Source organism: Periplaneta americana, chromosome 3 (assembly GCF_040183065.1).
Source record: "Periplaneta americana isolate PAMFEO1 chromosome 3, P.americana_PAMFEO1_priV1, whole genome shotgun sequence".
In the NCBI taxonomy this organism is placed as follows: Eukaryota; Metazoa; Arthropoda; class Insecta; order Blattodea; family Blattidae; genus Periplaneta; species Periplaneta americana.
Genome location: NC_091119.1, coordinates 126047655 through 126069917, shown reverse-complemented (window position 1 = coordinate 126069917; position 22263 = coordinate 126047655). Strand labels below are relative to the sequence as shown.

Sequence of the window (22263 nt, the reverse complement as noted above, 5' to 3'; positions counted from 1 at the left end):
CGATGCGAACTTCATTGCCTCATTTTACAGTTTTCTAAATAATACAAAAGAAGAATATGGTTGGGTTGCTTTACGGAGTAAGTCGTCATTGCTTTTTTTCAATTTCAGATCAAGCTCCATTAATTTTTATTTGTACACTTTAAATATGAAAACATTCCTTGCGATAGTTTGAGAGAAACTGCTGTCCACAAACAGATAACATGTTCCACTACCACTTTTTCGGTTATTGGAAATGCTGACAACATGTATTACGCGATAATTCCGGGGAAAATAAGAAATTGACATTGGATTTAATAAAATTGCAATCATTGCATGAAACGACTATAGGCCTACTCAAATTAAAGTAATAAAATACTGTATGTACGTCCATCCGAGTGGTTATGTCGCAGGGTCGTCGAAACGGGAGAAATAACGTAACAGTTACTTACTTAACGGAGCCCTTTTCTTAAAATTATTTTAAACAGTTACATAATATTACGTAGTCTTCAAATTATGTAGAGAAAACATTTTCAGGATAGAGCCTAACAACCCAACCAGTACCTTTACAGAGGGACCAGCAGAAACGGGTGGGGAAACCGGGATGAGACATAAAAACAGTACTGTCTGTTCGAGTGGTTAACACTAATGTACAAGGTGGTCCAAAAGACCCGCATCAATAGGTAAATTTTAATATGTTTCGAATACGATCTCTACCAATGTTAAAACATAACATACTGTAGACTGTCTCCATTTTCCGCAGAACGCGGGGCACCATGTCCAGCGGAATGTCACGGCACACTGCAGCAATTCGCTGACGCAGATGGTGGCTATCCTTGATCTTCAAGAGTACACTTTCGATTTGAGGTAGCCCCATACGGGAAAATACAGTAGATTTAAGTGATTCCACTAATCCTCTCGGACCATTCCAGTGCGGGTAATTGTCACCCAGCTAACGACGTAGCTACATGTTCCACTCTGCATGAAGCGATATAGACCTCCCTACTGCCCTCTGATGAGGGTCTTTTGGACACCTATTTTTTTAATATTCATGTACATACATACATGCATCCAGTATTTCCACAATTACTTTGTGGAAAACATCAGTGACAACGACAATGAAAGACAAGAAATTGGGAGGAAAAACATAAAAATAAGCTATCAAGCGTCATTGCAAAGAAAAATGGGAATGTGAGACAAAAGCTATGTGAGCTCCGAGCCTGTTGAGCACTGGTGTCACTTCAATTTTCACTATTCCATGTGAAGGAACTTACAAGAATTTTGAAGGGGAAAAGCTGAAATTGCACATTACCGTAGCTACCACGTGAGGGGGAGGAATATTGCAAGCATGATCAGCAGCACATATACATCAACAGAATTGCCGAAGATGTTAAACATCTTGGTAGAGCGAGTGGTGAGAAGGGGGCGTCGCTATCTTCGCTAGACTAAGGATTTAAGCTCTTATAATGGCCGAGTCACAATCGACCAGAAACACCCAAAGCAACGCGAAACTCAAGGCTCCGATTTTTTAAGGCTTTAATTTGGAAAACATCGAATTTATGGGTCTACCATGTAGAACATGGTTCATTTCTTTTAGAACTCATAAACAACATTTATTTTAGCGAATAGACGGCCAGTCTGAATTCAGTTATACGGCCACCCGCCACGCAGCATAGAGGAGAGGGTGATGCGACAAGTGAAGGATAAGTGTTTCAATAACAAACTCAGGCTTCGCCAGTAGCGGAGTATTTATAACTAGGTTTACAGACAGTACAATGCTTAATAAACTTGTCACCTCGTAAGAACAATTTATAATGAAAATTAATAGAAATTAATAACTGTTTGGTGCACAACTTCTAATCACTAAATTGTGCACCAATGTTCCTGAGTTAAATCCCAAATCTCTCCGCAGTGTATATGAAGAGAAGGCATATGTCACTGTTGATAGTGATTCGTCCGTCAGATGGGGACGTTAAGCCTGGCGGCTCCCTTGGTGCTATTCGACAGGAGTAGGCTACGTGCCGGAACCGGGTTTTCCCTTCTCTCTTCTTCATCACCCTCCTCACCCATTCCCTACACTAAACTTACACGAACATTTACACATACACTCACCCTAGTAAACGACATAACTCTTCACACATATACGGCGTGACCCGCCGAAGTGGTGTACAAATTGAAAATGGGTCACAGTCTCGCAATATGCGGAACTCGAATAACGCAAGTGAAGTGGGTAGGCATTAGACACATACACAATTGTTTGGTAATACTACAAATGAATCATAACTTTTTTATCTTTCAGAACGAAATATAAAAAGAATGTAATTTGAAAATAATTGCCATTCTTCAACCTGTTCAACTAGTCTGCGAAACTCAGGTGTTATATCTGTTATTGCCAGTCGCAATTTATCAGAGAAATGGTTATCTGTTACTCGAGACCTACATTTAGATTTTATTGTTTTCATTCCCGCAAACAGTTGCTCACACATATAGATTGTAGGTCTATCGAACATAGCTTCAATAGTACAGGGACATCATTTTATTTTTACTAACATTTTTAATATTAACCTGTCTATACCTTTAGAGAACCGGAAACACCGCTTGCTCCCCCCTCCAAGACTGGAGTTCGATGATATTGGCGTAAAACACAAATCACTCTACTAGGTATAGGAAGGAAGAAAAGTAGTTAATCCATTTACGTAAACTAGGAAATATCGTGATTTTGAGTTTGATAATTTTCATTAGGTTTTTCTTTAATCAAAGTACAGTACTGTATTAAGAATAAGTGTTTTTACTCACGAAGTGAGTTATGCATGCGAACGTATTCATTATGCGGTGTATATTATACTGTCTACAGCACATTAGCGTACAATATAGAGAAAGAAGTTAAATTGAAAAATAATCATAATATGAATATTTAAACACAATTTTGAAAATGGTGGCCGTTCATTTCGATACAGGCTTCAGTTCTTTTGTGCATATTATCGCAATATAGACTATTGCATCTAATTCCAATTGCCAGTTTCGTCCTTCGTACTAGTAACTCATGTTGAAATAATTCTGTACCTACTCTACGTACTGTAAATTCAATCTTCACTTCTGCCCGACCCGAAAATATAAAATTACTCAGACATGCTATCTACTATCCGTCCAAGTGGTTATGCCGTTGGATTGTAGAAAGGGAGGAAATCACGTGACAGTTAATTACTTAACGAGGCCCTTTTATTTAAGTTAAATTAAACAGCTGTATAATATTACGTAAACGTCCAATTCCTAAGAGAAATTAATGTTTTCAGAAAAGAGCTAAGACAGCCCAGCTATTACAGAGGGGCGAGCAGAAGCAGGTGGGGGAAATCGGGAAGAGACGTAGGCAAACGGACAGTACCTGTGCGAAAATATGATTCAATATTGAAAGCTCTTTCGTCACTGGAAAACGCGAACATATTTCTGGAACGTACTATACTCAGTAACTCAGTACTGCTTACTATCTGCGGTCTTGGTTCTGTGTGGAGTTGGAACTTCATTAGTAGACGGGGTGGGAGTGAAGTACATTCAAAAACTCAGGTACAATAAAAATTGAAGTAAAAATAAAATGATGTCCCTGTATATTCAACTAAAAGAAGACTATAAAATTGTTTGAAAATATTGTACGTTGTCACCATATTGAAGACAAAAGTAACTTTTCTTCCCCTGTGTATGAAATTTCCTCTTTTTTGAGGCACATGGCTTGGAGAGCGACATTGCAATCCGCTACGTACAGCAACAGCGAACAAGTAGCCTACCGACTATTCAGAGCGAAGAAATGCTGGTACAAACGAGGTTGAAGAATATAACTCGTTGCACGAAAGATTGCCGATTTCGAGAGAGGCATTGCGTTATATGATACGATCCAGTGTTTATGGTTTAGTTCGCCTACTGGCCGCCGGAAATCATTTGTGCAACGAGTAATACAAGTGCAATGTGCATGTAAACATATCCACAAATGATCACGATTCACGATTTGAGCATCTGTCTTAGCGCCTTAGAAAATTGTTATGGGAAAACATCAGGGCACATAAATATGAAGCGAGACGAACCGCATGGAACCACGAGGCACGAAGTTCATCAAAGACTTTTGTTTCCATGGTAGCACGAGTGACGTCCGAGGAAAACTTCCATGTTAAAAGTTAACATTTTTCTCATTTGTACCTTCAATTTAGACGTTTCACTCAAAATTAACTCCGAATATAAATATTTGGTGTCCTGACAGAGAACTGAATTTTTGTAAAAAGCATAAAATCTGTAATGAGAAAGTGTGCTATCTTCGTAATACATACTTTTATAATCTAGTTTTATATTAGACTCAAATATGTGGCAGATAATTTTTCCCAGTGATGCTAACAAGATAGAGTGGTGATAATATGAAGATGACGCAAATTGGGGAAATATGACAGGGGAAACCGAAGTGGTCAGTGGAAATTTATCCCAACTCCTTCCTTGCAGACCACAAATTGCAGCTGTCCTAAATTTGCTTCTCCCAATATCAGTCTGAAATGAATATAACTTAAAATATGAAACTACTGCATTTGAATTATACAAAAAAAAATATATATGGTGCGGCGACAATCTAAATTACATAGCTTATTACTGCCGACCTATTTACAGCAGCGGTGACCAAAGCGGGTGTCGTGATTACATCGTGCAACGGGTACGAGGAGTTTCCTGTACATTTCTGTGTGTTTGATTCACGTACTGAAGGCAAGCAGTGGCGGTATCATGTCGCTCTACAAACTCTGTCTCTACAAGCAGTAAGAGGTGGTTTCGTAAAGAATGAGAAGGAGAACTTGTTTGTTGTTCTGTCGGACAAAATGTAATATGTTTACTTTGCTCAACGGTTCAATAGGAGTAAATAGAAACATTAATTGCCACGCTGAATAAAGTATTATTATTATTATTATTATTATTATTATTATTATTATTATTACTACTACTACTACTGACCAGTAAGTATGTGTTTCTGTTTCTTCTTCTGTACGTGCATGAATATTGATATTTTTAGATCTTCTCCCTAGAAGGATCAAATTATTAGGTTTTATCTCAATTTTAATCTTCTTAATCTTTAGATGAGGATAACTATTTATTAGTTATTCATTTATTAATATTATTGTAGAAAAAATGATTCAATATTATGTGCCAAAGAACTGTTAAACGCCACGAGTTGACATGTCTTAAATCATAGCCAGGAAGAGAATGACGAGATAAATATATGTAAGGAAGTCAGCTACCTAATGGGTTTTGAAATATCTCGTGCTCTAAAGCCTTTTAATAGAATAGAATTTCTCAAAAGAGTAATGATTAAAATAGCTTAAATAACTTGTCCATAAGAAGTTTTTAATTTTGAAAAACTACGAATTTCTCGACCAAGTATCGAGAGAAAAATTTAGAAAATTCCTGATTAGATTCAAGAGGAAGATTAAAAAAGAAGCAAGAAAAATCGTAGGCTATATTATTCACTGGCTCTTAATGACAGCAGTGACATTACTGATACACCAAAGCTTGAGATTTTTATCCGCGGGATTGATCAAGATGTTAGTACAGGAACCACCACTGGTTGTAGTTTTCATGCCAAGTACCTTTCCTGCATCTCCTTACTTCATAGGCTGTCTGTCACATGTAATCACTGCAGCTCGAGTTTTGGTCACCGCTGATTTACAGAAAGTTTCGCCCCATTTATCTGTAGATACACGTAAACCTACGAGTAATTTTCGTTATGTTATTAAACAATTGTATGTAATTTCTTATTAGCCACAAGTAAACCATATTCAATTACGTACTCGTAATTTAGATTATTACTGAACGATCTAATAGTAATATTTTACTTGTGATTGTCGTAATTTATCAAAGTGTCCTCGCTCAAGTCTTGAGGTGCCGCTAATGGATCGTGAAATTCTTGAGTCTTCAATCAACATCGGATATGCACACATTAAACTGCAATATGCATACGACTTGACCACATATTTAATTTCATTAAATAAAAGAATGGTAGGAGGGAACGGGTTTCTGATAAAACAAAAGATGAATAGGTACTGATTTATATTATACTCTACGTAGTTGTAGCTAGCAGAATTCGAACCGGTAAAGTTGACGAACCAGTCCCCCGCATGAAGTAGGCCTAAGGGGTGGAACCTAAAAGGCATTTCAATATCTAAATCGATGTGTTTTTTGTTTAAATTGAATTAAATGAATGAAATAAATAGGGTTATTTATGCTGGAAAGTTTTAAAATGAAACCACGTATATCTATACGTAAAAGCTGGATTTACAAACATGTTGATAAAATGAAATTTTTATCTACAACTAAAGTACGTCAAACTTTGAATCTCGTATATCGGCATACAGAATATACCGATTATCTGGTAGTAGATATACCAACGACAGGAATCAGCCTCTCTCAGAGAGCTTAGCTTCTCCGGTTACCTTACTTGCTGTTGTATATAGGTACTCATGCAAACTGCTCTGTTTACAATACGAGTTCCCCGTACCTGAGATACACTAAATGTGAATAGTCCAATATGAGCACTAAGATAATAGTTTTAAATCAGTAGATTGAGTTAAACTAAAAATTAATTTTATAACTTCATCGACCATTATCACAAATGCATCGTTTGACTCCTCAGTGTAACACAAGCTGTATACTGCGTGAGATCCCCTTAGAAAATAGTCTAGAGAACTTCAGCTCTATGCCAAGTGAATGCACTAAATTTGGATTCCATAATAACGGTACACTAAATCAATTCATACATAAATTGCAATTAAATTCCTTTAACCATGTTTAGATAGTCTCTAACACGTTCATTTTAACAACTATGATTAAATGATAATGGGCAATGGTGGAATGAAGATGGAAGGGAGAGCGGTGAAGGTTACTTATGCTCCGAACACTATAGGAACTTGCTAAAATACCTTGAAAATGCCTTCGATTTATAGTATTATTAGAAACTGATGTGATCACTGGGACAGCTGTAGCTAAGCCCACCCAACCCGCCCTAAAAAGTACCTACCTTACTTATATACGAAAATCGTCGTGCGTGAATTAAGAATACGGCCATATTTCCTTAATGTGACAGTGGGTTTCAGTGTCGCCAACATAGCAATAATACTACACACCTAATAAAACCTAACCTAACCTCTCACATAATACTACACACCTAATCAAACCTAACCTAACCTATCACATAATACACACCTACTCTAACCTAACCTGTCACATAATACTACACACCTGTAGTAAAATTCCTCACGTTTAGTATCATTTTGTTTGGATGTGTCACCAACCCTACTTACTACTCGCGTCATAAGCCATTTAGTGGAAGTGGATCGTATTGCATCGTAATGGCAGGAAGAAAATATGGCGACTTTCATAATAACTTCATTTAAATTTGTTAATGTAGTGCTAATTCAATATATAATAATAATAATAATAATAATAATAATAATAATAATAATAATAATAATAATAATAATATAAGAATTCAAATGTGTTGTGGCTGTGATAAAAGTCTTCAAAATTGGTTTATAGCGTCACACTGGCAGTGATAAAAGTGTGCAATATTCCGTCAGTGGCCGGTCAATAGTCTACCTTGACCGTTCGCTTTCTTTAGTCGAAGATATACTTAACTACGTAAGCAAGGTTTTGAATATAAAAAAATAGGTATCATAATTTCTAATTAGGAAATTGGTTAAGTTTCACATGATGTTGAAAACTTGATGAAATATTTTATGTATCTTATTATTAGAGCGGTGCAGACGGAGCACATGACAGACAGAATGGCATCATAGCAAGGGTTCCGACGTTACTCGGCGTGTTCCCTGTGTACAAGTGACGGTCATGTACACGATGTGTTGACGTACAGACGACACAATAGAAATAACACAGTTCCCTAACGTTTCTGCAATTAATTTTCTACAGATACTTTAATAAGATATCAAAATTGCAAAACTAATGAACCATTTCATCCTAAACAAATAATATATACTTTACATGTATGATTTCATACAGATCGCAAACAAAATCACTGTTTATTTGTAACGGGTTCATGATATTCTATTCGCAAAAGAACTTGAACTATTGTTTTTTGTCTTTTTCTTTTCCTTACAATGAGTGTGAGTTATTAATGGACATGTTATACGTTATCACTTTTCTTCCAAATATTGTTACAGTGCACAACAAATGACATTTGTAAGTTATTAACAGAAAACGATTATCGTCTATCTGATAGCATAGCCTTATATGTGGAGAAGCTTCTTTCTACGTCTGTGGAAACAACTGGGGCATACGTAAAATCCTGTGCAACATCTTTTAAACTTCTGTTAGTTCTTCAAAGGAATCCTTATCTCCAGAAATACTGTCACTAATCTTGCAAAGTTTATAATATCCACCATTTTTTTCAACATATTTGTTATTTTCGCAGATATTATTTTAGCAATTTTATTGTCTACTTGAGTCACTTTCTTCCAGATATTTCGCAATAGGAAAAACTGATCAACCAGTTTTGTACCAGACTTTTCTAAAGCTGTTATGCAATCACGAATAAACCCGTAATTTAATTCAATTTATTCCAATTGTTGTTTTATGCTTGAATCAACCAACAGACGTTGGGCTAGTGGTATTGCAAATGCATCTTTCACATCAAATGATTGAATAACATTCTGGACCTGGTCGAAATATTTACATTAATAAATGCAGCCCTTCAATCAGGAACCCCATCGAGTAAGTATAGGAGAAGGAGGAAGAGATACACCAGGACATATCTTCTTGAATGCTTAACAAAACGCATCACGCATTTCTTCATGGAACACGGATGAAGAACTATGACCCTGCTCACATTTTTCGCCTTTTTTTCAACTTCATGGGGGCACGTTTGTGTACATCCCTATTTACATGTCTTAGAATATTACATGCTCTATTTACTGAAACTGATATTTTACACAATTTGCAGAATAGTTTATCTTCGCTGCAACAAAAAAATATCACCATATTCGGAAATAAGTCTCTTAAACTTCGCCGAATGAATTTTCTCCCCCTCAGGCATCGTAATACTAGAACCGAACTGTTCTCATGTTCCTTTAGTATTTACGTTTGCTTTACTAAGCTGTACCTACTGCTTGCATCTATCCTGTGTACCGCAGAGTCAGACTCTGCGGGTAAACAAGGTGAATTTACAACCCTTGCCCTGTTGCCGTTGTGTCGAAAAACTGCTCCCTTTGCACTGCTCTACTTATTATTATGCACCATCCATGGTAGGAGAGTTACTGTAAGTTTTTGTTGTTTAAATGGATTTAATTATAGTAAGATAATTTCATTGTATTTTCTTTTCTTTAGATCATAAAAGGCACAGAAATACTGAGAAAGACTGTGAAGTTTTATTAATTACTTATAAAAGGCTTTTAGAGAACTCAGCGGTTCATCACCGTCCTCACATAAGTCCACCATCGGTCCCTATCATGAGCAAGATTAATTTAGTCCCCAGCATCATACGCCCACTTCCCTCAAATTCATTTTAATATTACCTTCCCATTTACGTCTTGGTCTCCCCAAATGTATTTTTCCTCAGGTCTTCCAACTAACACTCTATATGCACTTGTATATGCTTTAATTAAAAAAGTACAGGGACATCATTTTATTTTTACTAACATTTCTAATAGTAACCTCCTTTGGATCAACGGTTGAGAACCGGAAACACCGTTTGCCACCCCCTTCCACAACTGGAGTTCGATGATACTGGTATAATATACAAACAAATCACTTTACTAGGTATAGGAGGGAAGAAAAGTAGTTCATCCATTTACGTAAAATAGGAAATATCACGCTTTTTTTTATAGGTTATTTTACGATATCTTTGGTTATTTAGTGTCTGAATGAGATGAAGGTGGTAATGCCGGTGAAATGAATCCGGGGTACAGCACCGAAGTTACCCAGCATTTGCTCATATTGGGGAAAAAACCTCAACCAGGTAACTTGCCCCGACCGGAAATCGAACCCGGACCACCTGGTTTCGCGGCCAGACGCGTTGACCGTTACTCCACAGGACATCAGTCTTTTGAGTTTGATAATTTTCATTAGGTTTATGTTTAATCAAAATAGAGTACAGTATTAACAGTGAGTGTTTTTACTCACGAACTGAGCTGTCCATGCGGACATATTCATTATGCAGTATATATTATACTGTCTACAGCATTAGAGAATGAAGTTAAATTGAAAAAATAATCATAATATGGATATTTAAACACATTCTTGAAAATGGTGCCAGTTCTTTTCAATACAGGCTTCAGTTCTTTTGTGCATATTGTCGCACTATAGACTATTGTACCTAATTCCAATTACCAGTTTCCTCCTTTGTACTAGTAACTCATGTTGAAACAATTCTGTACCTACTCTATAAAAGAGTACTTACGTACTGTAAATTCAATCTTCACTTCTCCCCGATCCGAAAAAAATAAAATTACTCAGACATGCTATCTACTGTCCGTCCAAGTGGTTTTGTCGCAGGGTCGTAGAAAGGGGGCAAATCACGTGACAGTTAATTACTTAACGAGGCCCTTTTATTAAAATTATTTTAAACAGTTGTATAATATTACGTAGACGTCCAATTCCTAACAGAAAATAATGTTTTCAGAAAAGAGCTAAGACAGCCCAGCCACTAGCCTTTACAGAGGGGGCGAGCATAAGCGGACGGGGGAAACCGGGATGCGACGTAGGCAAATTGAAGATAGTACCTTTGCGAAAATATAATTCAATATTGAAAGCTCTTTCGTCACTGGAAAACGCGAACATATTTCTGGAACGTACTATACTCAGTACTGTTTACTATATGCGGCCTTGGTTCTGTGTGGAGGACGGTTGAACTTCATTAGTAGAAGGGGTGGGAGTGAAGTACATTAAAAACTCTCGGGTACAATAAAAATTTAAGTAAAAATAAAATGATGTCCCTGTACAAATCATGCAATTCTAATGCCGAGTGTTGTTTATAAACAATATAGTCTATGTTTATTTTTGTAAACTAGACAGCATAGGTTAAGGGATCTGAAAATACTAAAATATCAACACAATTTTGACGAAGTTCTGTTTTCAACTGTCTAGGAATAACAAATCTGACAGAAGAGCACTTCGTATGAATCCCGTAGCGTAGTGTCAGAATGACGCCGAAAAACCAGTACACCGAATTTGTACTTGTTGTTACCCGTACACCACATACTAATGAGCGCACTAACCCTGTTACTTGTCGGGAACAGCTGACCACCACCACCGCAAGCTACGACCAGACGTCGTGGTACTCACCTGAGCTGGAAGCGCGGATGACGACGACCGGTTGGCTGAAGCGATTCGAGCCGTCTGCCAAGAGAAGTTGATGACCACGTCCAACACCCACCATGCCGCCACCTGGTGCCGCAGTGCAGAACCTTGCAGCATGCTACACGTCGGTTTGGGTACATCGAGGTTTAATTACCACGGAAGAGAATCAGCTCACGTCATGTAACTTTTCCGGCATTTGTCTGAAAAAAAAATCGCACGATAGTTTGGTTCCATAGTCGAGTGTTGGCATGGTTTCCTTTCGTAATAAAAATATCTTCATCACTCTTCGTAAAGTCTGTAGTCTGGGAATGGCTAGATGAATTTTTCGTCTTTTCTTCCAGTTTTTATGACGTTCTAACTTCAAGTAAATCACAAATTCGACAATTTGACCCCCTACTGACTCTTCTTTATCAATAGTCTGTTACATCACACCTGTCTTCATTCTTCAAAAAATTAAAGTGGCTGCATTAAAGCAACAAGAAACTAAAATCAAATACCAGCATACAATAGTATGAGAATGTGAGAAAGAAAAGTTGGAGAGGGAATTGAAACCTGTTGGGAAGAGTTAAAAAAGCAATTGAAGTAGCTAGTGAAGAAGCAAATGGGTTAGGAAGGATACCTTTGAAGAACGACTGGTTTGATGACGATTGTGCTAGCGCAGCCATCGTCAACTGGCCTGTATATTAGTTCGGAGCGCCGAGACGCTGGCTGAGGAAGTATACTTGTTATTTTGAAACTTGGGACGTGACAGTTAAGCGACCGAGCTTGGAACTACAGTGCTATGTTGCCAATATGGACTACCACGCTGCCAGCTGATGGAAGCTAGCAATTGACGTTAAGATGGCTGACGTTAAAACATTCATTGACAATTGACGCGAAGGTAAGAAAACAATACAAAAATCGACAGAGAATCGAAGACGAAATGTACCAATGCTAACATTGTGTGCACAATAAATGTCGCCAAGAGAGCTATTAAGCACTCGCCACGTGGGAACTGTAAGTTTGGCAACTCAACTGTCGTTACCATAACAACAGGTCTACCACGCTATGTGACATTCAGTTGTTTTTCCGATCGCAACTCTCCTGTCATGTCCCATCTTAAAAAAAAAACAAGTATAGAAGTGTGCAGTGTGTAGAGCCAAGCCAACGCATCCCATCACAGAAGCCAACTTTCTGACCATAATTTACAATGTCTTTTTCGATTGTGTTCTGCACGAGCATTGACACCTAACATTGAACAGTTAGTGAGGGAAAAACGAATTAAAAATGCTGGAAAACCAATGCTAATGATCATTGAAAATAATTTTGATCGTTTGTTATTTATATTGTAATAAAATAATTTAGGCTTACTTCAGTCTTGTAACAGAAACGATAATATATTTCATATTTTATACATAATAACAAATAATTGGTTTTGTGTTATATAGTGTCAGATAAAAAATGGATAATTATTTTTATTTCATTGACGATACTTGAACAAAGGAATAGAATGACATGATTTAAATATTAGTAATGGATTCGATTTGTTTAATAATTTGTAACAGTGAAAATGCATTATAGGCTTGTAAGTTCTCAATTACTTTAATATGAAAAAAACTATTTACTTTCAAAACCGTTACAATACATAACGGAAAAATACAATTTGTTTCCTGTCTTAAACTGAAAAGTGATTTACTTACTAGACAGTTCCTCTTAAAATAAATTAAGTACCGGTACATGCTTCTTCCGTGTTTATTTTTATTATAACTATTAGAGACTGATTAAAAGGGTTAAACAAGTGAACGGACGCCACTGCTATCACCTGATTCTTTCCCCCCGACTCCTGCTGCTCAGTTGATGTCTAAGGGATGGAACTGAGCTAGCACCATAGTGCACTGAGATGACGACTCCTGTCCTAGAGCATTAAAAGGAAAGGGATATTGCATATAAAATCTATCTACGGTGCCCCACAAGGACTAAGTATAATGAATATCAAGAGAAGAGTAGCTAACCGTATATATTAGCGGAAGAAGATAGAGGCATGGAAATAACACGTCATAGAAATGGAGAATAAACTCAAAGAAAATAATGTTAGACAAGCCTGTAAAAAAATGGATCACTATAGGAAAATATATTATGTCCCCAGAATGGGAATTTAATTAAAAAGGCTGATGAGTAGAGCTAGGAACTTGGTACAAAACTGTTAAGCTTGGACTATATCTCTATCGAATGAAAAGTAATAGAGCGTCTCTCAATGTCAGTGAACCAGAACGACTAACATGTACAGCCGAGTGGTAACCAAAAATGTGCTCCAATCGTCCACAACCTTAGAACAAGAAAATAATATAAAAAACAATAATTTGTAATTATAAAGTTCGTAACTCCCAACCTAAATTAATTTACCCATACATATAAAATAACATACAAGGTATACAATTATGGTTCTAGCCTCATTATAACAAATAATAATGAACATTTTCATTTTACCAAAATAAATACTCCTTTTAGGGCCAAAAAAAAAATTGTACTCTGAAAATATTCGTTCTACGTCACAAGACGTTACTGGAGCATATCTGAAATATGATACAGTATATCTTACTAATATCATCAGGTGAACAACTACTTTGTGAATCTAATAGTGTATCTGACAAAATATTAAACCCATAATTATTTTCAAGAAAATTTTTCGTTTATATTGTAATTACAGCTAGGAAGTTCGTATCGTAATTCCGATGTTGAATGAACTTGGACTGTAACACCACTGAATGCATAGCAGCACGAGACGTCAACATTTAACGAAGTATAATCGGCAAACAAATAAACGTGTTAACCTGTTTGCATAATTATTTAATAACAGATGAGTTTACTATTTTGGAATCATGCATAATATTAACATTACGTAAATAATACAATAATAACAGAAGAGCTCACTTTGTTCAGAACCCAAAATATTAACATAAATTAACATATTCTTCAAACTATTCACGACTCTACACAGCTCCACAGAATGCCACTATGCGTTGTTTGTGAATATACTGTGTATCATCTGTAGCGAACGGCAGAAGGGCGAGGTGCGGGTGATATCTGTACTCCTCGCTCGCTGTAGTCAACTGAAATCTACTGCTTTGGTACGAACTTCCTACCTGTACCGATGAGATCTGAGGTCTCAAAAAAGCGTATCGTCATTCGTGCTCTCGATGCTGCCGCCGAACACAGTGTGCTGTAGGACTAGAGAAGGGGAAGACACACATACCTCAACAGATGGGAGCGGTCAGTGGGGGATCGCGGCAACGGTCTGCTTAGGTTTACAAATACTGTAATAACATCAAAAGAATAAGAAATATCATACGTTTGTATATTATTTTGACATACTATGAAGCTGGAGTCCCTTCTGCTGCATTGCAAATTCAACCTCTTCTCTTCTATGGTGCCTTTCAGTGCATGGAAAAGATCTTCTCCAGTTATATTTTGTAATTACATCTAGAAGACATTCAGACACAGTAAAATGTCCATTAACTCTTAGGATGAAAATGGCTAGGTGAGCGTTGTCATTTCTATCTGTGCTTTCGTCCAATGCAAATGAGTAAGCTACAAACTGGTTAATTGTAGTTCCGACTTCAGATTCAATTACATTTACAATCTTGAAATTCCTTCTCTGAACTGTAATTGGAAACAATTTAACTTTCTTAAACTTTGACTTTGTTCTGGACACAGTATTTTAGTAGCGTTCTGTATGCACGATTTTACAAATGATACTTCTGTAAAGGGCTTCATTGATTTTCCAATATTCCAAGCTAGAACATAGCTAGCAAGAAGCTTTTTATGTTTAAGACTGAGAACACATGTATGATTTGTGTTTGTATTTTCTTGTTTTATATTTACTAAAAATATTTGTAGGCCTAAGCATTTCACTTAAAATTAAAAAAAAAAAAAAAACTGTAAGTATGTCATGCGGAACTGAGTGCAAACGTATTGTAATATACTGATTATTATGTATAACCAACAGTTATACAGATAGCACAAAAATAAATTCTTTTCAAATGTTCAAAATGCCTGTAATTGTATGATATTCTTTGTGAAGAGTAGAGTATTGTCGTCGCATGTTGAATTTTAACACACGTTTAAGCATTTCACATTGTCCCAGTAACACAAAATATTTCTCTTCACTTTCATCCTTGAATGTACTACGTCCATGATTAGAAGATATTGTGAAACGGTGGAACACGCCGACCAATACAGTGGTAATGGCAGTCCGGCACTGCTATTCGTTTGCGCATAAACACTGAGTACAGTACCGATGGGGAGGGTGAGGCGGAGCGCGCTCATTACGTACTGGCTTCGGTTCCGTTCAGGGGCTTACTCGCGAGTACGGATTTGGAGACGTCTGGATGAGATTATTGGCACACCTGAAGGTACTTTGAATAGATGGAAGGAGTATTTTCAACAGTTGTTAAACACCGAAGTAAATAATGAAATAAGTGGCGAAAACCCAGAAAAATTAGTGGTAGAGGACGGGAACAAAACCACAGATGAGTTAGATGTCTCTCTTGCAATAGATGCCTTAAAATGGCAAAGCTCCGGGTATAAATAATATCTCAGCAGAATTAATTAAATCCGTAAGCCTCTGGTGCTTTTTATGTAGGTCTATGTGTCGTTAAGAATTCACAACCACTGTGAGCTACAAATCATAAAAAATCGTCATCCACTACAGTGGATGATTGGTTCGATATCACGTAAACGTAAACAGTTCCCAATTTTTCGAGACGGAGATCATAAAGAAAGTATAATTGTGGACAGTGTGTCAGTGGAATGGCGAGGAAAAAACACACAGCGTTGGCTTTGTCCACCAGAAATACAACTCCAACATCGTAGACATTTGAACCCGGGACCGCGGTGATAATAAGACAGCGCTCTGCCAATTGAGCTACCAAGGCGGTTATTCAATGTAATAATAATAATAATAATAATAATAATAATAATAATAATAATAATAATAATAACAATAATAATTATTATTGTTAATTAATTTATTTAATCTGGCTGAGCTAAGGCCAATAGGCCTTCTCTTCCGACCAGCCAGACTACATGTATGTATGTATGTATGTATGTATGTATGTATGTATGTATGTATGTATGTATGTATGTATGCATGTATGCATGCATGTATGTATGTTATTTTGCGACGCTGTATCAACATCTTAGGTTATTTAGCTTCTGAATGAGATGAAGGTGATAATGCCGGTGAAATGAGTCCAGGGTCCAGCACCGAAAGTTACCCACCATTTGTTCAAATTGGATTGAGGGAAAACTCCGGAAAAACCTCAACCAGGTAACTTGGCCCGATTGGGATTCTAAACCGGGCCACCTAGTTTCGCGGCCAGATGCGCTAGCCGTTATTCCACAGGGGTGAACTGTATGTATGTATGTATGTATGTATGTATGTATGTATGTATGTATGTATGTATGTATGTATGTATGTATGTACGTACGTATGTATGTATGTAAGTCACACTGATAATGGACAAGTATCGATGTATCGATGTCATACGTAAAATTAGAAACAAAGATCGATCGTGGTTCTCACACAAAGTTAAATATGAGTATGTTCTGCTTGGCCGTTGCGTACACACATATTCTTGTTTTTATCACCGTTGAATAATTTCTGACGGCTAGGATATACTGTAGATGTTTGTTCGTATTCGGTTTTTATGTCATGAGTCGTTTTATGTGGATGCTCGACTACAATCGTGACAGGTCTGGAATGTCCAGATAAAGGTTTAGACTATGCTTCTTGAGAGCTGTAAGAGCCAATGAAAAAGAAAACAATGTTCTGTGTAATTAAATGGGTATTGATTAATGTTTATGTTTTGCAAGTGACTTGCTGCATGCTATGCGGGTGGTCTGTATGATGTCATGTGATTTCAACAACACTTTTGTTTCAGTGATGTCACGCAAAAACAACAGCCACAGACCCATTACTTCATACTTGTCCACATTTTCGTGATACAAAGTCCTTCAAGTTCCGCAATGCGGGAAATAAAAAACAAGAAAATGTACACGTTATCTTTGAAGAATTTTGCAAATCTCTGGTAATGATTAAGTAATCACAAGATGTTCTGCAGTGTGAATAAACATAGAACTTTTAGGAAGATACTATACAAAGTCCTTAGGTTTAGATGTAGAGCAGATTTGAGATGCTTAGTATATTTTAATAATGTTCATTAGGTGCTTGAGCTTACGCATTTTTACGCTCCTAAACCACTTGATTCTGTTAACAGAGATGAGTGTCTTTCAAAATGTTAATCACGCTATAAAGTGTTTTGAGAACGTTCTTTTTTTATAATAGCATTTCCATTTTCCTAATTTGACCACTGAAGAACGCTGCAATCTCACAGATCTACAGAGAATATCTGTATCTAAAGCGGAACACTTACCAGAAGTAGACGATAGAGTTTCCTTGGAACCTTCTCATTCAAAGATACAGGTCCGCTAAGTGCCATATATTAGTGACACAAAAGACTAGATTAATAATTAACATATTTATGATCATGTTAAATGTCGTATATTAATTTATTGATACTAAAAACTAGATTAATGGTGAATACACAGGATGGAAAGTAAGGTAGTACATTAACTGAAACGAGCCACAGATCTCATTACTTAAGAGCAAGTTTTGTCAAATAAAACTAATTATAAGACTTACGGATAATGAGATAATTACAAGAGTTTCGAAAGCTCTGACGGCAATTGCAAGATGTCTCAACGCCGCATAAGTAGTACCTCACACCCCAAGCAGTCAGCGACTTGAAGGGGGTGGGTTAAGTTCAACTAACTTTCACCGTGTATCTTGCTGCAGGTGAGAGGAGGACGTCAGCAAACAGATGTACTGAGCTTCGGTGCAATACTTCGCGAGCTAATCTGGGGATAAATCTTCGCACAAAATGACCTACGTAAATTCCGGATAGGGCCGTAGTTATTTGTTTAGTTTGCGTAAATTAATGTCAGAAAATGTAAATTAATAACCCGAATGAACAAAATAGCTCGTGTTCGGGCGCAGTTAAACAATGAATACAGAATTATCAGCTTGCAATGTAATACACTAACAATTCAATACTAAGGATGGCGTAATAATTTTAATGTAAGCAAGAAATACGTACAGTAATAACAAGAAATAACGTGAAAATCAGGAAATTATGTCCAGATTAGTGAAAACACTTGAATTGAAGTTTCAGTTACAATTAATGAAAAAGAAAACTGATGTAAATTTGTGAACAAGATGTAATTAACATTACAGTTTGTTGTTTTACGAATCACTAATTCTCAAATAAAGAGTAATAAACTCTGTAAACCACATTCCACTCACATCTTACAGATACCGTTCAAAATGTCCACCATCAGTGTGCGTGCAGTTTCACATCTTCTAGTCCAATTATGACGAACTCTGGCCAGTAGTTCTTCACTGTTCCGAATTTCTTCCGCGGCCTGGATCATGATCACGATTTATGAACTCTGGCATCTCGTAGTTTTGATATAAACTAAACTGTATCGCTGTACATCCAACTGCACACTAATGCAATGTAAACATCACAGTTGATCAGTTGCGAGTACTACGCAAACTGTCTGCCGTCCCGACAGCGATGCCAGATTTTTAGACCTTCTGTACGCCATTCGACAATCAATGTTTCCAATGTTTCTTCAATCGATTAATTCTAAATCTGTGAATTTTCTAATTAAAATACTGCTGCAACGTGAACATAATAAAGGTTCTCTTCGTTGTTATACAAGAAATTAAACCGTATTTTAAGCAGTAGTCATAAAATTTGCTATCGAAATGTCGGCATACAAGTATTATTTCTTCACAAACCTCGCAAAAACGAGCAAAATGGTATTAGACTTTCTTGCTCGTTATATTTTAAGGAATCACATCCTACAATTAATGTACTACGTTGCCTTCCAACCTGTATAGTCATGCTAAATTCCTATATTAATGATATAAAAGACTAGATTAATTATGAAGCCGTAGTCATATTAAGTGCCTATATTAATGATACACAAGACTAAATTAATGATGAAAATATAGTCGCATTAAGTACAGAATATTAATGATGCAGAGAACTTAATTAATGATTGAGGTATAGTCCTGTTGTTTAGTCAACTGTCCGAAGATAGATCTGAATCTCACAAGTGATACCAACAAGGCAATACACTTATGAGGCAAGTAGGTCGGAAGATAATGGGGTAGGATGGCCAGTTTCTTCCCTCCTCCATTGCATACATCGCCGATTAGTTACATATTACACTAATCAGACTTTAGATGTATACAAACAATTGTTCTTCCTCTCACACATATCGTAGTGATGTTAAGTCCCATACATTAATGATACAGACTTGGTTCAAATCCCGCTTGGGTTGTTTATGTGGTTGAGTTTTTCCGAAATTGGTTCTAACTGCAAGGAAAATGTGAAAGTACCTTAAAACGAATTTTCGATCTCATCTTGCTGTGACTAATTTCATAGAAGATTGAAAACGCACACTTGTTACAGCATAGTTAAATATCCGATTGAAATAAATAATGACATTTTGCAAGAAAATCCGAAGTCTAAAGAGGTAGAAACGAATCACACGGTATTCCTGCTCTTGTTAAGGAAAAGTACAATATTAATATACAGAGTGGAAGTGAAATAATCTGCAGATTGAAAGGGACGATAGGGTACACTTGAAGGAATAGAAAACCTATATTACGTTTTGTGATTAAATGCACGCTTAATTAAAAAAATTAAGTTGGAAGTTTTAGCACTCTGGCAACGTGGTCCTATTTTTTCTCGTAATTTCAGATGTAAGGGATTAACGAACTCACATCTTTCCACCCTATGCGAACCTCTTTCTTTGGCTACAACGTTGCAATCTGGTTGCATCGTTCAGTGGCTTGAAATGAGTGGTTTTAAAATTAAATTTACACGAAAACCGTCCACGCTATTGAAATGCGCCAGAGGAATAAATGATTCTTCATTAGATTTTCTATCGATATGGACAAAAATCACGATTCTACTCGCAATAGTTACCGAATAGGAGAGTGTTAAATATTTGAGATAAACCCTGTATACAGGATGGAAGTGAAATAGTCTTGCTGATTTCCAGAGCGAATAGCTCATGTTCTATGTAACAAAAACTACAATATCATATTGGTGGACAGTTCACAGTTTCTTTAGAAAAAATGTTTTTTCCCCCAAATGTTTAACAATTTCTTATTTGGCAACTATTGCGAGTAGGATCGTGATTTTTGTCCATATCGATGAAAATCTAATAAAGAATAATTTATTTCTCTGGCGTATTTCAATAGCGTTCACAGTTTTCGTGTAAATTTAATGAATACAAAATCCTAAATTGAAGCCATTGCATGAAGCGCGCGTGTGGCAACGTCTTGGCAGAAAGCAGATTACATACAGAGACTCACCGAGTTCGTTGACCTCTTACATCTCTATGACAAGAAGAGCGTATTAGCGACGATGTTGCCAGATTGCTGAAACTTCCAACTTAATTTTCTAATTCACCGTGCATTTAATCACAAAACGTAATATTGGTTTTCTTTTTGCGTGTACTCTATCATACTTTTTAATCTGCAAGGCTATTTCACTTTCACTCTGTATATAAAATTACAAAAAAAAGTTGAATTTAGAAACTGTAATATTTTTGTAATTAAATTACATATAAAATGAAACCATACTGGTATTTAATAAGGCAAAAAAATTATGTGGCTTCACGTGTTGAGTGAAGTATGTTCATCTCGCTTTTCAAGAAGCAACAATCATCTGCTTATAGGTTTGCTGTGATTGAAGTTACGGTAAATACGGTGATGTATCTACAGTTTGTTAAAGCTGAATCCGCCAGTTTCTCGATAGTTGCAGGACTTGTAGGATGCCTTAAAAATCGATGCCATGAAGAGCACACATTCTTGATCATATATTTCTCGTGTTTTGCTAGAATTCAGTTCTTTATCATGTTAGCCGAACGACTGGAGCGTCGGATTTCTACGCTGATAACCCGGGTTCGAATACCGATGAATCCACGTGGAACATGTGACAGACATAGATGGTAGATTTTCATGGGTGCTCCTGTTTCCACCCACCGGCATCACACCAATGCTCCAATAATAATAATAATAATAATAATAATAATAATAATAATAATAATAATAATAATAATAATAATGCGTTGCTATGTAGTTCGCCTCCCAGGGCCTTCATTCATAAATTTTATTTCTTTATAAACTTGTTAACTCTCCCATTTACACCTTTATATACAAATTCTCATTTATCCATTAGCTCTCATTTAATTCTTCATTTATTAATTTTCTCATTTACTTGTAAATTATTTAACTGTCTCATTAATTTGTAAACTCGTCAATACTTATTTAAGTCTTCATCTCATAATTTTCTCATTTACTTGTAAACTCATTAATTCTGTCACGTCTTCATCTATTAATATTGACATTAATATTTAAACACATTACATTTGCCATTTACGTCTTCACTTGTATTTATGCCTTCATTTATTTTCTAATTTACTTGTAAACTCATTAACTCTCTTATTTTCACTTCACTCTTCAATTATTTCATTTATTTGTAACACATTACATATCACATTGGCTCCTGCAATCATTATTTTCTTCATTTCCACATAATTCTCTTCCTCAATCCAACATTAGCAGTTCTCTAATTCACTCCTACGCTGATGATATCCCTTATTTATAGCTACATTCACTCCTACACTAATTGTCATGCATTCCTTTAGGTGATCTATTACTCTCTTTTCACTCACTCATAGCCATTTATTTCTATAATTACTTTATTTCCCTTCACTTCAAGCGTCACTCGCAATATACAAGTAAAAGTTTCTTGCTGCATATATTTACTCTCTACAACGAATAATATCAAGTGAGATTTTCAATACTATTTTGCAGTCTTTTCACAGTCGTATGAG

At 36.3% G+C, this 22263-nt stretch overlaps 1 protein-coding gene across 2 annotated transcripts in view; it reads right to left on the bottom strand.

The window, feature by feature from the left end:
* Nucleotides 1-11445, bottom strand: part of LOC138696509 (uncharacterized) — a 175580-nt gene extending 164135 nt beyond the window's left edge. Inside the window, exon 1 of one of the 2 annotated variants that reach the window (XM_069821565.1) lies at nt 11290-11445. Coding sequence is in view for 1 of the 2 variants with exons in the window: in XM_069821564.1 (XP_069677665.1) it covers nt 11290-11383 (94 nt within the window). In the remaining variant the exon portion in view is untranslated. The remainder of the gene's footprint in view (nt 1-11289) is intronic. The other variant, XM_069821564.1, reaches the window with a different exon arrangement.
* Between the last annotated feature and the right edge of the window lie 10818 nt (nt 11446-22263).